Below are 15,015 nucleotides of genomic sequence, written 5' to 3' on the forward strand. Positions count from 1 at the left end.
ATTTTTCTACACCCATATCATAAATAGATAATACCATAAGCAATTTTGATGTATGTCTAGACTTCGAATGAGATTCTGGTACTCTTTAGATTGGGCATATATACTCTGGAACTAGGATCCCTCGCTTCCTACCTTTTGCTTTTTGGAGGCATAAGTGTCATGGAAAGGAAATTGACCTGAGAATCAGAGCTGGGTGTTAGTCCCATCTCTGGTGCTGCTAGGTGACCCCAGGATTCTAGGCAGGTCACTTATCCTTTCTTGGCTTCAGCTTCCTCACATGTAAAATAGACTTGGACTAAATATTGCCTAATCTTTTCTTAAGTTCTATAATTGTATTATCTTATTGTGGTTAGCAAGTGGTCTTTTATATCCACATTAGAACAAGTGAACTCCATGTCTGGATAAATTAACTTTCTTTTTTTTTTTTTTTTTTTTTTAAACGTTTATTTATTTTTGAGACAGAGAGAGACAGAGCATGAACGGGGGAGGGGCAGAGAGAGAGGGAGACACAGAATCTGAAACAGGCTCCAGGCTCTGAGCCATCAGCCCAGAGCCTGACGCGGGGCTCGAACTCACGGACCGCGAGATCGTGACCTGGCTGAAGTCGGACGCTTAACCGACTGCGCCACCCAGGCGCCCCTAAATTAACTTTCAATGTGTAGTGGTTTGGAGGTGGAAGGGGCTTTAGGCAACATGTAGGCACTTTAGATATATCTGATTTTGACAACACATATGCCCATATGACCCATTTTGTTGATACTGGAACGCATAAATAGAGGATACCAAAGACTTAATTTAGCCAAGTTCATAACAAAAGGGAAAATTATTTTGCCTGGGGTTATTGAGAAAAAAAATTTTTTATGAGTTAACTGGGCCTGGGATTGTTTTTCATCTGTAAAACACAATTACAAACAACATTTAACCTCCTCAGTTAAACTTTTGTACCTTCTTTTAAAAACATGTCCTGAAGTTTGCATTGACTTTTCAGACTTGCTGAAATGCAGGGTTTTCATATCCTAACTGAAGCTTTGTTGTCAAATTATATTGTTTTTCCCTTCAGTGTGGTATGCTTCAGTGAAAATTATACTCTTATGTAAAGCAGGAAAAAATTGGGGCGCCTGGGTGGCTCAGTTGGTTAATATCCAACTTTGGCTCAGGTCGTGATCTCATGGTTTGTGAGGTCGAGCCCTGTGTCGGGCTCTGTGCTGACAGCTCGGAGCCTGGAGCCAGCTTCAGATTCTGTGTCTCCCTCTCTCTCTGCCCCTCCCCTGCTTATGCTCTGTCTCTCTCTCTCATTAATAAATAAATGTTAAAAAAAAATTAAATTTTTTTAAAGCAGGAAAAATTTTAAAATCAAAGACAAAAAAAGCCTCCTTCTTAAATTGAAGGATTTATGGGACACTGGAAGAAATATCTTCTTCCTGTCTTTGTGAATATCTTGTACAGAGATACTCATTATTTGTTTGTTTGTTTATTTATTTATTTTTAAGTAGGCTCCATGCCTAGTGTGGAGCCCAACATGGGGCTCAAACTCACAACCTGGAGATCATGACCTGAGCTGAGATCAGTTGGAAGCCTAACCAACTGAGCCACTCAGGTGCCCCAATACTAGTTAATATTTAAATAGGACTATGAACTGGCATAGTCTGCATACTGTATTTTTGTATTTATAGAATTTCAATGAAATTTGAGACTTAAATATTCTCATGATGCCAGTTCACATGTATTGAATGGAATCCAGAAATAGACCTTAGTCTATTCATTTAAACTTGTCTCTCTCTTTCTCTCTCTTATAATCCTTACTCCATCTTACTGCTTTCCATGTATTTACTGCATGTGTGTATATCAGGGCCTGTGCTAGGTTTTTGGCATATATTTTCTCATTTAGTACTCACATTCTCATGAAATAGTTTTTTCATGGTTTTAAAGAAGAGAAAGGTAAGTTTCAGAAAGGTTGAATAATTTGTTCATGGCCACTCAGGTGCTAAGTGCTAAAACTGGAATTAGATTTGAAGTCTGTCTAATGCCAAAGACTAAGTTCTCACAGCTACTCCAAGGCAATGCTCTGCCTTGTTCTTTTGCTTTTGGTTAGTTTTGTTTGTTCCATGTCTTCTGGTGGTTAAAAGATTACTAATATTATTCACTTTCTTTCATGACCAAGAATCCAGCAAGCTAAAGGTACAGAAGGTGGAGCCCTGGAACAGCGTGCGTGTGACATTCAACATCCCCCGGGAAGCAGCGGAGCGGCTACGGATCCTGGCTCAGAGCAACAACCAGCAGCTTCGGGATCTGGGGATTCTCTCCGTTCAGATTGAAGGTGCCTATCTGGACCCAGATCATAACAACAATAGAATGTAGCATGATTTTCTTTGCTGCTTTGTCTGTTCCCCTCCTGTTTCAGAATGCCAAGTAACTCACGTAACCTGTACTTCCCATTGCCACACCTTAGGGTAAGGAGGGATTGAGGCTCTGTCTGGGTGATGCTTCCACATCCATAGCTTCAGACTCCATTCCCTTGGCTCATTTTGTCTGTCTGTCAGATTTGGATTTTATTGGCACCCTGACCAGGAACTGATTTGTCTTTTTTTTTTTTTTTAAGTTTATTTATTTATTTGAAGAGAGAGAGCATCAGCAGTGGAGAGGCAGAGAGAGAGAGGGAGAGAGAGAGAGAGAGACAACCCCAAGCAGTCTCTGCACTGTTAGCGTGGAGCCCAGCTCGGGGCTTGAACTCACAAAGTGTGAGATCATGACCTGAGCTGAAATCAAAGAGTCAGGTGCTTAACCAACTGAGCCACGAAGGTGCCCTTTAACTTATCTGTTGTTTAAGGAATATCTAATTTCATTTGCTTCTGTCTACCAAATAAGCTTTAGTATTTATTTCTTTAGTCATCTAACAGAGATTAGGAGGCCCTAAATGGTCCTTTTTGTAGCAGTATTCATTTTTCAAATATTTTGCCAGAATGGTCTTTTCAAAATGAAAATATGCTACACACACATACACACACACACGCACACACACACACACACACACAAACACACACACACACAGTATCCAGCCTAAAACCCCTGCTTTGGCTTGCTGTTATTCACAGAATAAAGACCAAACTTCTTACTCTAACCTCATGGAACTTGTGTGGTCTGGCCTCTACTCTACCTTTCTCATCCAATCTTAACTCATCCAACCCTCCTCCTTGCTGTCTATTCCAGCCTTTCCAGCTTTCTTCTGGTTCCTTGAATATGCATTTCTTCCTCCTGCCATGGGCCCTTTGCATTTATGTATTCTCTATATGGAATATTGTCCCTTACCAATTCCCCCTTCCTTAGTTAACACCTACTCAGCCTTCACGTATTAGCTTAAATCTTCTTGAGGATATATTTTCTGAACTCCTTGACTAATTCAGAGTCCTTTGTTATATGCTGTCACAAAAGTCTGGTCTTTGTCCTTAGATCATTTATGTCACACTTTCATCAGAGCAATTGTTTCATTATTGTTTTATTCTCTCCTAGATTGCAAGCTCCAGTAGGGCAGAGACCATGTCTGGTTTTGCTCACTGTTGTAGTTCTGTTTTCCTGGAACATGTTAGTTTCCTGAGTAAACATATGTTGAATGAAGGCAAGGGAAGCACACACATAATAGCATCACTTTGCTTTAGCGCTTGGAATACAGTGATAAGTATAATATGGTCCTTGCTGTTATAAGCTCAAAAGAATTTCCTGATCTTGGTGAGGGAGACAGACCTGTGAGAGAGAAGTACCAGGAAGGGGGAAGCACAGAGGAGGTTCTATCTTTGGAGGCCCCGTGAACTAGAACCTTTCTTCCCCTCCTGTATTGATGCAGACATAGTGGCAACCAGTGATTTCAGCCTTTCCTTCTACTGGTGGGCCAAACCTTCCTAACTCCGTGTTTGCTTAGAGCCTAAATGCGCCACAAAACCTTGGCAGCCAAAAAGGTTAATACTTCATGTGCAGGAGTGAGACACATTTTGTGCAGTGTAGGATTGTACGTTGCTGTGCCCCAAAGGGGGCAATAGCAGCAAACAAATGAAGATTTAGAGAGGATTATAGGTAGAGAAATGGGGTAAATCCCATCATTTGATAAAAAAGGGAATAGAGGTTTAAACAACAACCAGCCTATTATGAAAAATGGTTGATTGTCTAAAAGGATCCAGAGAAGTAACATTAATTCACAGCAATCTATAGGATATAGGATGAACTTTTGGGAAGAGTGGAAGTAAAACAGCTGTTGGCTACATAGCACTATGTAGGCCGTTTATATTTTATGAAAACACATAATGGGGCGCCTGGGTGGCGCAGTCGGTTAAGCGTCCGACTTCAGCCAGGTCACGATCTCATGGTCCGTGAGTTCGAGCCCCGCGTCGGGCTCTGGGCTGATGGCTCGGAGCCTGGAGCCTGTTTCCGATTCTGTGTCTCCCTCTCTCTCTGTCCCTCCCCCGTTCATGCTCTGTCTCTCTCTGTCCCAAAAATAAAATAAACGTTGAAAAAAAAAAAAAATGAAAACACATAAGTGGTTTCTTAAACTCTAAACGTTTTATAGTCTGTTACCCTATTTATGTGAGTTAAAAGGGCTTTGAAAACTTACATGGTAGTGTTTTCCACTGGAGAAAGAAAACACCAGTTTCTTCTTTTAATCAGACCTGCTTCCCTTAAGTTCTTTTAAAAAGATAAGGTGCTAGCTCCCCTTTATAGCCATAAATTAAAGCATAAGAACCATCGGGGCGCCTGGGTGGCGCAGTCGGTTAAGCGTCCGACTTCAGCCAGGTCACGATCTCGCGGTCCGTGAGTTCGAGCCCCGCGTCAGGCTCTGGGCTGATGGCTCGGAGCCTGGAGCCTGTTTCCGATTCTGTGTCTCCCTCTCTCTCTGCCCCTCCCCCGTTCATGCTCTGTCTCTCTCTGTCCCAAAAATAAATTTAAAAAAAAAAAAAAAAAAAAAAAGCATAAGAACCATCAAGAAAGTAAAGTAGATAATATGTATTTCAAGAAATTGTGAAATTCACGTATGGTAGTGATTATCACATTACAGAAAAGGGTCCTTTAACTTTTAGGGTATGCATATGTGTCCCAGGTGACCTCCTTTTCTCTCTCTGTGCTCCCTCAGAATTCGGGCAGGAGTGAAAGTGGTGGCAGCAGCTTTGCTTTTGTGAAACTGGTAATAAGCTGATGCCTTTGTAAGTTGTAAGAGGTGTCTGCTGCAAGGGTGTAAGGTCAGGTTGCACAGCCCGTTCTCCATAGAAGAACACTCCCTGTACCCTTCCTTTTTTTGAGTTTTGGCCAGGGAGTTGGGAAGACATCTTTTTTGAGTATATTTTGTGTCCCCTCTATTAATTCATGGTGATTTAAAGCAGAAGTCTGCAAACTTTTTCTGTAAAGGGCCAGAGAATAAATTCTTTTGACTTTGTGGGCCCTAAGATCTCTGTCACAACGATTTCAGTCTACTTGCAGTGCAAAACAGCCATAAGCAATATGTAAGTGAATAAACATGGATGTGTTCCAGTTACATGTTATTTAAGTATATAGGCAGCAGACTAGATTGGGCCCATAGGCTGTGGTTTGCTGACCCCTAATCAGTGAGTTTGGGAGCCTGTAGTGTTCTTTATGTGTGTTTCTTTGGCACCAGTTAGCTTATATGCAGTTGGCAAATAGGAGAATGATAGCACTATAATGTGAGAATTGTGTGTATTCATATAAAAAAGGCAAGGGAAGCTGAAATAGAATAGAAGGATGATTATAAGAAAAAAAAAAACTCAGCTACTGCATAGGTGGGAGTCCTTTCAGCTCTGTTTTAAGGTAATTAAGGATGAGAATTTAGATACCTTCCCCAGAAGTGCACCCCAAGTGCACTTGCATGGCTCTTGCTTGTGACAAGTTCACTTCCTCCTGTGTCTGCTTTAATGGCAGCCCCAATGGCTCAGAGCTTTACTGAATCTGCATTATCATAGCATCTTTAACCGGGCATTTCCACTGTAAATGTTCTTGGATATATTGCCTCCACCAGTTAATGTTTTCATTAGAACTCTGATTACAAAGCCACATACATTTTGAGTAAATCCTAACAACATTGTTTTTCCCATAAAACCTATTATTTTCAGTGTGAGTTTTTATAGAATGTGGGGTTTCCCAGGAATGCATTCATCATTTGGAAAAATGCCTATAGTTCTTTGTAAGGTTATAAGATAACAATTCATAATATACTCAAATAGCTAATGAGTACCTACCATGTATTAGACACTGTTCTCTGTATTAAGGATATAATTAGGGTGGCCATATAATTTATCATCTAAATTAGGACACTTTTGAGAGTAAAAGGGGTGCTATTTTTAAAAAAAAAATTTTTTTTTTAACGTTTTATTTATTTTTGAGACCGAGACAGAGCATGAACTGGGGGGAGGGTCAGAGAGAGAGGGAGACACAGAATCTGAAACAGGCACCAGGCTCTGAGCTGTCAGCGCAGAGCCCGATGCGGGCTCGAATTCACGGACCGCGAGATCATGACCTGAGCTGAAGTTGGATGCTCAACCAACTGAACTACCCAGGCACCCCAAAGGGGTGCTATTAATAACTATCCCAGAACAAAAGATATAAAAAGGAACCAGGGCAGATTCATGGTTATCCTTGTATAGTAATGGATGAGGCAGACAATAAAACAAGTGAATGAGTAAGTCATTACATGGGATGTGCTCTGAAGAAATAACATGATATTCTGGGGTGCCTGGGAGGCTCAGCCAGTTAAGCATCCGACTTTGGCTCAGGTCATGGTCTCACGGTTTGTGAGTTCAGGCCCTGCATCGGACTCCATGCTGACAGCTCAGAGTCTGGAGGCTGCTTTGGATTCTGTGTCTCCCTCTCTCTCTACCCTCCCCCCCTCAAATAAATAAACATTAAAAAAAAGAAGAACACGATGTTCTGATAAGGGTGACCTACCCTTGGATAAGACAGTTGGAGGAGGTCTTTTGGAGCCTGTGACACTTAAGATTACATGAATACTGAGAAGTTGGCTCATGTGAAGAGAGTAGAACTATTAGAGGCAACTATTTGCACATACTATATGTGCAAAGGCCTTGAGGTGAGAAGCAGCTTTGTGTGCTTAAGAAATTTTTTAAAATGCCACTGAGGCTGAATCCTTATTATTGAAGGAGAATATAGTGTGAGTTGAGGTTAGAGTGGTAGGCAAGAGCCACATCTGAGCTCTTAAATATGGTAGCCACAAACCACGTATGGCTGTTGAGCATATGTGGCTAGTTCAAACTGACATGTGCTATATTGATATAGCATGGATATATTGAGTCAAATAAAGTATATTACAATTAATTTCACCTGGGGTTTTTTTTGTTTGTTTTTTTGTTTATCTTTTCACTGTGGCTTCTAGAAAAATTAAAATTATATGTGTGACTCATATTTCTGTTGAACAGCACTGGACTAGATAGATTACTAAGGCCTTTTGTACCCTGTTAAGGAGTTTGGCTTTTATTTCTACAACAGTAGGAAGCATTGGAACAGTTTTAAGCAGAGAACTGAAATAATCTCATGTCCATTTCAAGAATAAATACTCTTTCTGTTTAGAATGTTTTAGTGGGGAGCCTGGGTGGCTCAGTTGGTTAAGTGTCCATTTTTGGCTCAGGTCATGATCTCTAGGTTTGTGAGTTCGAGCCTCGCATTGGTTTCTGTGCTGACAGCTCGGAGCCTGGAGCCTGCTTTGGATTCTGTGTCTCCCTTTCTTTTGCCCCTCCCCCACTCGTGCTTTGTCTCTCTCTCTCACTCACTCTCACTCAAAAATAAATACACATTAAAATTTTTTTAAAAAAGAATGTCTTAAGTTTGGTATATTAATAGTTGCTTCCTTTTATTGGAAACCTTCAAGGTCTGTATTCTCTTTTTCTTTTATTCCTAACTCCCAGAGGCAAACAGTTTAGAGCATCTTGTAACCCTGGTAATCAGTCCCTTATTAGTAGGATGTTTGTTCCCTGTGACCAACCAGCCTACCTGCCTGGTGGAAATACTTAATACAGAAGGGTCACTTATCAGTGATAAGACAGGAAACTACTGTGTCCTCATTAGCTTCCTACTTTATCATCTGGCTCTGTAATCCAGAACCCTACAGTACATAAGGAAGGATGCCAAAGAATGCTGCCTTTGACCTTCTTAGCCACTGGTTAGCTATACTTCTATCTGTCCACATGGTGGTGCTATCATCCACAGTAACAATAGTCAAAATTTTGAATTAAGCAGAGGAAGTCTCCTGAAATTTGTTTCTTTTTATCATTAAACCAAGTAAAATTTAAGTAAGTTACCTCTAAGTTTAGGGTCTAATAAGTTGGAACACTTCTAGATGTTACCTACCAGGGTATTGTGAGGTTCAGATGAGATAAAATTTTGTAAGCATTAAAAACTTCATGTGAGTGTTGGTCTTATAATTAGATGCTGCAAAAGTACATTAGTAGCAATCTATCTACTCTTCATTGCATAAATATCTCTAATGGATATCTGTTTATGCTGCACTAGTTGAAAGGGAAATGGGATTTTGCTCACAAATACTACAGTGTCCCTATACCATCATATGTTCTTTCTCCATTAAACTTACTCTTTTCTCTACCTTCTGGTCATAAATTCCCAAAAGGTAATCTAGGAGTTTGAGAGTTTCTGAGAACATTTAATTCCTTCTTGCACACATGGACATGTACACACACATGCACACACTATGAGCTAGTTGAAAATAGTCACTCAGAGTTACAAACTCTCTCCTGACACCATACATCATTAATGATTGTCCATCTGCTGTATTGTGAGGATTGATTATGTTTTCCTTGTGCTTCATGTAAGTAAACTTACTCAAGTGAAGTTGAAGAAAGACCTATATAGTATTGAACCTCCCCTTTGTGTGGTTGGTAAATTTACCATAGTTCTTTAAAAACACAGAAAACTAAAGTTTTTGTGTACTTGTTTTTAAAAAACATTTGCGTCTTATTCTTATGGTTTCCTTTTTTGTAACCTGTCATTTTTTCAGGGGAAGGTGCTATCAACCTGGCTTTGGCTCAGAACCGAAGCCAAGATGTGAGAATGAATGGACCCATGGGAGCCGGAAATTCAGTTAGGATGGAGGCGACATTTCCCATGGCAGGTGGTCCAGGTGAGATCTCCCACTCAGTTATATGACATTTTACTGGTTTCCTTTTTCCCTTTATCTGCTAATGTATGATCATTTGAGTTTTGCAAAATAGGTGGGGGTTCCTGACACATCACTGTTTACTGATTTAGGAAAATAAGACTTAAATCACTCAGGAAGGTAGAATCACAGAGCATGGGCTCGTGCTTAAATGTAGATAGATGAGCACTGAGCTGTGCAGCAAACATTTGTTGAGTTCTTATTGTAGGACAGACTCTGCTCAAAGTGTTGGAGATAGAAGTGAATAAAATAGGGGCGCCTGGGTGGCTCAGTCAGTTAAGCATCGCTCAGGTCATGATCTTGGCAGTTCATGGGTTTGAGCCCCTCGTCAGGCTCTGTGCTGACAGCTCAGAGCCTCGAGCCTGCTGTAGATTCTGTGTTTCCCTCTCTCTTTATCCCTCCCCAACTCGCACTCTGTCTCTGTCTCTCAAAAATAAATCAACATTAAAAAATTTTTGTTTTTAAAAAAATAAAATAAAGAAGATAAAATTAAAAAAAAAAAGAAATGAATAAAATGTTTTTTACCTTCAGAATGTTTATAGTATAATGGAGTATGTAGCTTTCCAATTGCCACCCATTTTCTATGAGGCTGAGAATCTGAGCCGAAAGTTCTTTGTGTTTATGTGGAATCTGAAGAATATGTGGAAGAATATGTGTTTTTAGATATTTAGAATTTGAGAGAGTTATAAATTATTTGTTAACTTTTCTAGTAAAACTGAGATTTCTTCTTTAGAGAATGAACTCAACATTCTGTGAATCACAAAATATTAGAATTGAGTGGACTCTCTCATTTAAAGCTGAGGAAACTGAAGCTCACAGAAAGGAAGCAGTTTACCCAGGGTCAAGTAGAAATAGACTAATATCACGGATTTAACTCCTAGTCCAGTGCTCTTATCACTACATTAGTGGCTTTCAAACTTTTTCTGCTTTAGGACCTTTTATTCAAATAAACCAGAAAAGCACAGCTGCTGTGGTTGAAGCAGAGTAACCACCTGAAACTATACTGAGTCATTCACATTCCCACTTACCACAGTAGCTCTGGAAGAAATAGAGCAGAATGGAGAAACTTAATTTATAAAACCATTATTCCAAACTGTAGCTGAAGACTTGGCCATATAAAATTGGGACTAGATTTTTATCCTGGCAGTGCCATTTCCTGGTTACCTCAAGCTAGTCACCATACCTCTCCAAGCAATAGTTTCTTCACCTAAAAAATCAGATAGTAATGCCTACAGTCTTTTGTGCTCATGTTTGAAGGTGGATGAGCCCTGAGCCATGTAGCTGACATTTACAGAGTTCCTATTATATGTCAGGACCTGTGCTGTTGAGCTGTTACGGAATACCACATGGCAGATAAACAGTACCTATCCTGGTACCTGTAGTAGGGAGTCAGTATAGTTATAGTTCTCCACAGAAATCTGAGCATTTGGTATTATGGTAGCTTAATGAGAGATAATCAGTGATGCTAGTGCCACTACTGAAGAACCAGAGTGGGAAAACTCTGGCCAAGTTGCATATAGTTAGTAAAAGAATAGATCTAGAATGAGAGACAAGAAATCTGGGTTTTAGTCTTAACTCCTGGACAAATGACTTAATATTTACTGGCCGTAATTGCCTGGAAACATATTTACGTCCTAGAAAGAATGCTGTGGATCCCTTCCAGCCTTACATTTTTAGGACTCTATTAAAACTGACATGAACACACTAATGCAAGTATCTGGCAAATAGCAGGCATATTTACTAAGCATCTCTAGGATGTAAGTGTAAATTATAGTGATATAGTTCATTGTCAACATAGGAAACTTAGAAGCTTAAGGTTGAAATCAAGTTAGATTGGAATTTAATGAAGGGTACTGATTGTGCTAACATATGTAATACAAAGTTGAAGGAATAATAAAGTTGAAGTAATGATCTGTAGTCATACCAACATTTTAACCCCTAGGTATCTTTCTTTACTGCCAAGCGTATTTTAGGAATATTTTTCTCTGATGTCCATTGGGACAATGGTTGCAAATAAAATTTAATATTAGGTTGAACATTTATAAACAGAGAAAAGTTTTAAGGGAAAGAGATCTTAACTACCCTCTAAAACAATAATAAATGACTTTGGAATTGTCTGTCTAGAATGTCTTGGATTGTCAATTATTCTTAGTATTACTTTCTTCGCTTAGCACTGGCAACAGAAGTTGACTGATAAGCCAGAAGTCTTTTGTAATTAAAAGCCTTTTTTAATCCATAGGCTTTTTTTTTTAAATTTTTTTGTAGCCATATAGAACTGCCAAGATTAGTAAGGGTGCCATAGTCATTTAGTCATGGTTTCTTGACCTTGTCACTGTTAATATTTTGGGCTGATCATCTTTTGCTGTGGGCAGCTGTCCTGTGCATTGTGGGATGTTTAGCAGCCTGCTTGGCCTCTACCTACCAGATGCCAATAGCACTACCACACCTTCCCCCCTAGTTGTGCCAACAAAAATGTCTTCAGATGTTGCCAAACATTCTCTGGGGGACAAAATTGCCCCCAGTTGAGAACCATGGATCTCGTGCAGATTCCTACCTAGTGCTGGAATATATGTTAGAGTGTCATTACTGAACATGTAGTCAGCATGCTCTTGAACATTTCTGGAGATAGAAAGCTCATTGTAAACTGAGAAAACCTGTTTCTTATCTCCAGAGAACTTTCTTACTGTCTAATTACCATCTTTGAAAAATGGAGGGGGGTTTCTCAGAGACAAATCCAGTTATAGACAGATAAACATTTATCCAACTGTCCCAACTACAAAACACCCAAGAATGCTAGACAAAATATAACATTTAATGCATGGCTGACCTTGTAAGAACTCAAAGGAAATCCCCAGAGTGAAAAAGAAGTCAAAAATGAAAATTTAAGTAGCAGTAAACAAATGAAGAGATTCTGCAGGGACCAAAGGCTCTGAGTTTGAATGGCCAGGAAGGGATAAAATATGAAATCTTGGCTTGGGTCTACATAAAGAAGGAAGTTATCAATTTGAAACTAGAATTTTCAGTGAAAGGTAGATTAGAAAATTTTCACCCTCTGACACAGAGGGAGACAAATGCAAAACTTATGTGTCTTGGCCTGGGCTCTAGTTGGGAGGTGGGGAAATGGTGATTATGGAATTGTCTTTTCTACTCTGATTCATGTTGGACATTTAATATATTATTATTATTTTTTTAACATTTATTTATTTTTGAGACAGAGAGAGACAGAGCGTGAACAGGGGAGGGGCAGAGAGAGAGGGAGACACAGAATCTGAAACAGGCTCCAGGCTCTGAGCTGTCAGCACAGAGCCCGATGCGGGGCTCGAACTCACGGACCGTGAGATCATGACCTGAGCCGAAGTCGGCCGCTTAACCTACTGAGCCACCCAGGCACCCTGGACATTTAATATATTATTGAAATGACCCTGGAACAGTCAAGCTAAATTATTAAGTGGTTCTAGACTGGTAATAATTGTTGATGCTCTGGAGGGACACATTCTCAACCTGAGCCATTGCAGACTTCTCATAGTTAAAGCCCTAGTATAAATGAGTTTATACTCCAGATTCATAAAATGTAGGACTAGACTCCCTCCCTCCAAAATTCTAGATAATTTATAATAGTAGGAGTATCAGGGTGTTTAAAATGATGAAAATCACAAGAGAACAAGACACCATTAAAACAGAATTTTGGAATGGCACCTGGGTGGCTCAGTTGGTTAAGCATCCAACTTTGGCTCAGGTCATGATCTCCCCATTTGTGGGTTTGAGCCCCACATTGGGCTCTGTACTGATAGCTCAGAGCCTGGAGCCTGCTTCTGATTCTGTGTCTCCCTCTCCCTCTCTGCCTCTTCCCCACTCATACTCTCTGTCTCTCTCAAAAATAAATAAACATTAAATAAAATTTGAGGTGTGCCTGGGTGGGTCAGTCGGTTAAGCATCCAACTTTGGCTCAGGTCATGATCTTGCGGTTTGTGCAAGATCACTCTCTGTCTCTCTCAAAAATAAAACATTAAAAAAATTTTTTTAATTAAAAAAAACCCAGAATTTTGGGGAAAAAACCCAGAACTTCTAGAAATTTAAAAATTATTGAAGTAAATAACTTGTTCAGCAAACTAGACACAGCTGAATTGGAAGGTTAATATGAAGAAATTACCTAGAATGCAGCAAATTAAAAATAAAGAGATGGGAATATGAAAGAGGTCAAGAGACATGATGGATAAAATGAGATTTAACATATATCTGAAAAGGGTTCCAGAAGAAGAAAATAAAGAAATTGAAGATGACAACAGAGAGAATGGCTGAAATTTTTTCCAACATTGGTGAAAGATGTGAATCCTCAGAAATACTGAGCAATATAAATTAGAATAAATCCATGTTTGACACAAATTTGAAAAACTATAAAACAAAAAACAAAGAGAATGTTAAAAGCAACTCACAATAAAGGATCAATTATTTACAAAGAGAAAACTATCAGATCACAGCTGATTTCTCAGTAGCAACCCTGGAAGCCAGGAAACATTGAAATAATATTTTCAAAGTGATGAGAAAATAATTGACAGCCTAGAATTTTAAACCTATCTGTACTATCAAGAGTAGTATAAAATACATTTTTGGGGCACCTGGGTGGCTCAGTCGGTTAAGCGTCCGACTTTGGCTCAGGTCATGATCTCACGGTTGTGAGTTCGAGCCCCACATCTGGCTCTGTGCTGACAGCTCAGAGCCTGGAGCCTGCTTCAGATTCTGTGTCTCTCCATCTCTTGGCCCTTCACCTGCTCATGCTCTGTGTCTCTCTGTCTCTCAATAATAAATAAACATTAAAAAAAAATTTTTTTTTAATACATTTTCAAAGACACTAAGAGAAGTTACCATTGCCAGACTCTTGCTAATTGCAGTGCTCAAGAATCTACTTCAGGAAGAAGAAAATTGACCCTAAGATGGAAGAAATAAGATCCAAGAAGGAATGGTGAGCTAAATAATTGGTAAACATGGGGCAAATCTACATAAGTATTGGCTTATTTAGCAATACTTGAAATAAATACTTTAAATAAAGCATACTCTTTAAATTATGTCTGTTGACATTTTAAAGATATCATTAAAATAATAGAAGTAAAATGTATAACTTTTTTTTTTAATCTTTTAATGTTTATTTTTGAGAGAGAGAGAGAGAGAAAGACAGAGTGCAAGTGGGCAAGGGGCAGAGAGAGATGGAGACACAGAATCTGAAGCAGGCTTCATGCTTTTAGGTGTCAGCACAGAGCCCGATGTGGGGCTCAAACCCATGAACCGTGAGATCATGACCTAAGCTGAAGTTGACCAAGGCACTCCTAAAATGTATAACTCCTAAACTAGTAGTGGAGAGGTAGAAAGGAAGGACATGTTAGAAAAAATCCAGTAAAATCCAAGAAAATTAGGAAAACAGCATAGAAAAAATAGGAAATCACCATAGAAAGAAGGAGTAAAGAGCAGTGGTATCCTAAGATGATAAAATGAATCAAAATATATAGTAACAGTACAGGTAAACATATTATGAACACTGATAAAAAGATGGTGATTAATCAGATTGAATAATAATCTCAGGCTTACTTATGTGCTTTTACAGGAAGCACATAAAACATAAGAACACAGTTCATAGTTAAAAGGATGGAAAAAAAGATAATACATGTGAATATTAACCAAGAAAAAGGGTATATCAACAGACTTTAAGATAAAAAGCATTAGGGTAAATAGGGTCTCTGTATGATATAAGAGGAAATATTCATCAGGAAGACAGCTAAACTTTTATGTACTTACTAACCTAGCCTTAAAATATGTGAGACAAAAGTGGACAGGATTCATGGAGA

The 15,015-nt window shown here is 39.2% G+C and overlaps 1 protein-coding gene across 12 annotated transcripts in view; it reads left to right on the top strand.

Moving 5' to 3' along the window:
• Positions 1–15,015, top strand: part of NCOA6 (nuclear receptor coactivator 6) — a 109,110-nt gene that overhangs the window by 56,523 nt on the left and 37,572 nt on the right. For 11 of the 12 annotated variants that reach the window (XR_007461922.1, XM_049649937.1, XM_049649941.1 and 8 more), the window contains 2 exons: positions 2,162–2,317; positions 9,020–9,142. Coding sequence is in view for 10 of the 12 variants with exons in the window: in XM_049649937.1 (XP_049505894.1) it covers positions 2,162–2,317; positions 9,020–9,142 (279 nt within the window). In the remaining 2 variants the exon portion in view is untranslated. The other variant, XM_049649946.1, reaches the window with a different exon arrangement.

The sequence above is a fragment of the Panthera uncia genome (assembly GCF_023721935.1).
Source record: "Panthera uncia isolate 11264 chromosome A3 unlocalized genomic scaffold, Puncia_PCG_1.0 HiC_scaffold_11, whole genome shotgun sequence".
Taxonomy (NCBI): domain Eukaryota; kingdom Metazoa; phylum Chordata; class Mammalia; order Carnivora; family Felidae; genus Panthera; species Panthera uncia.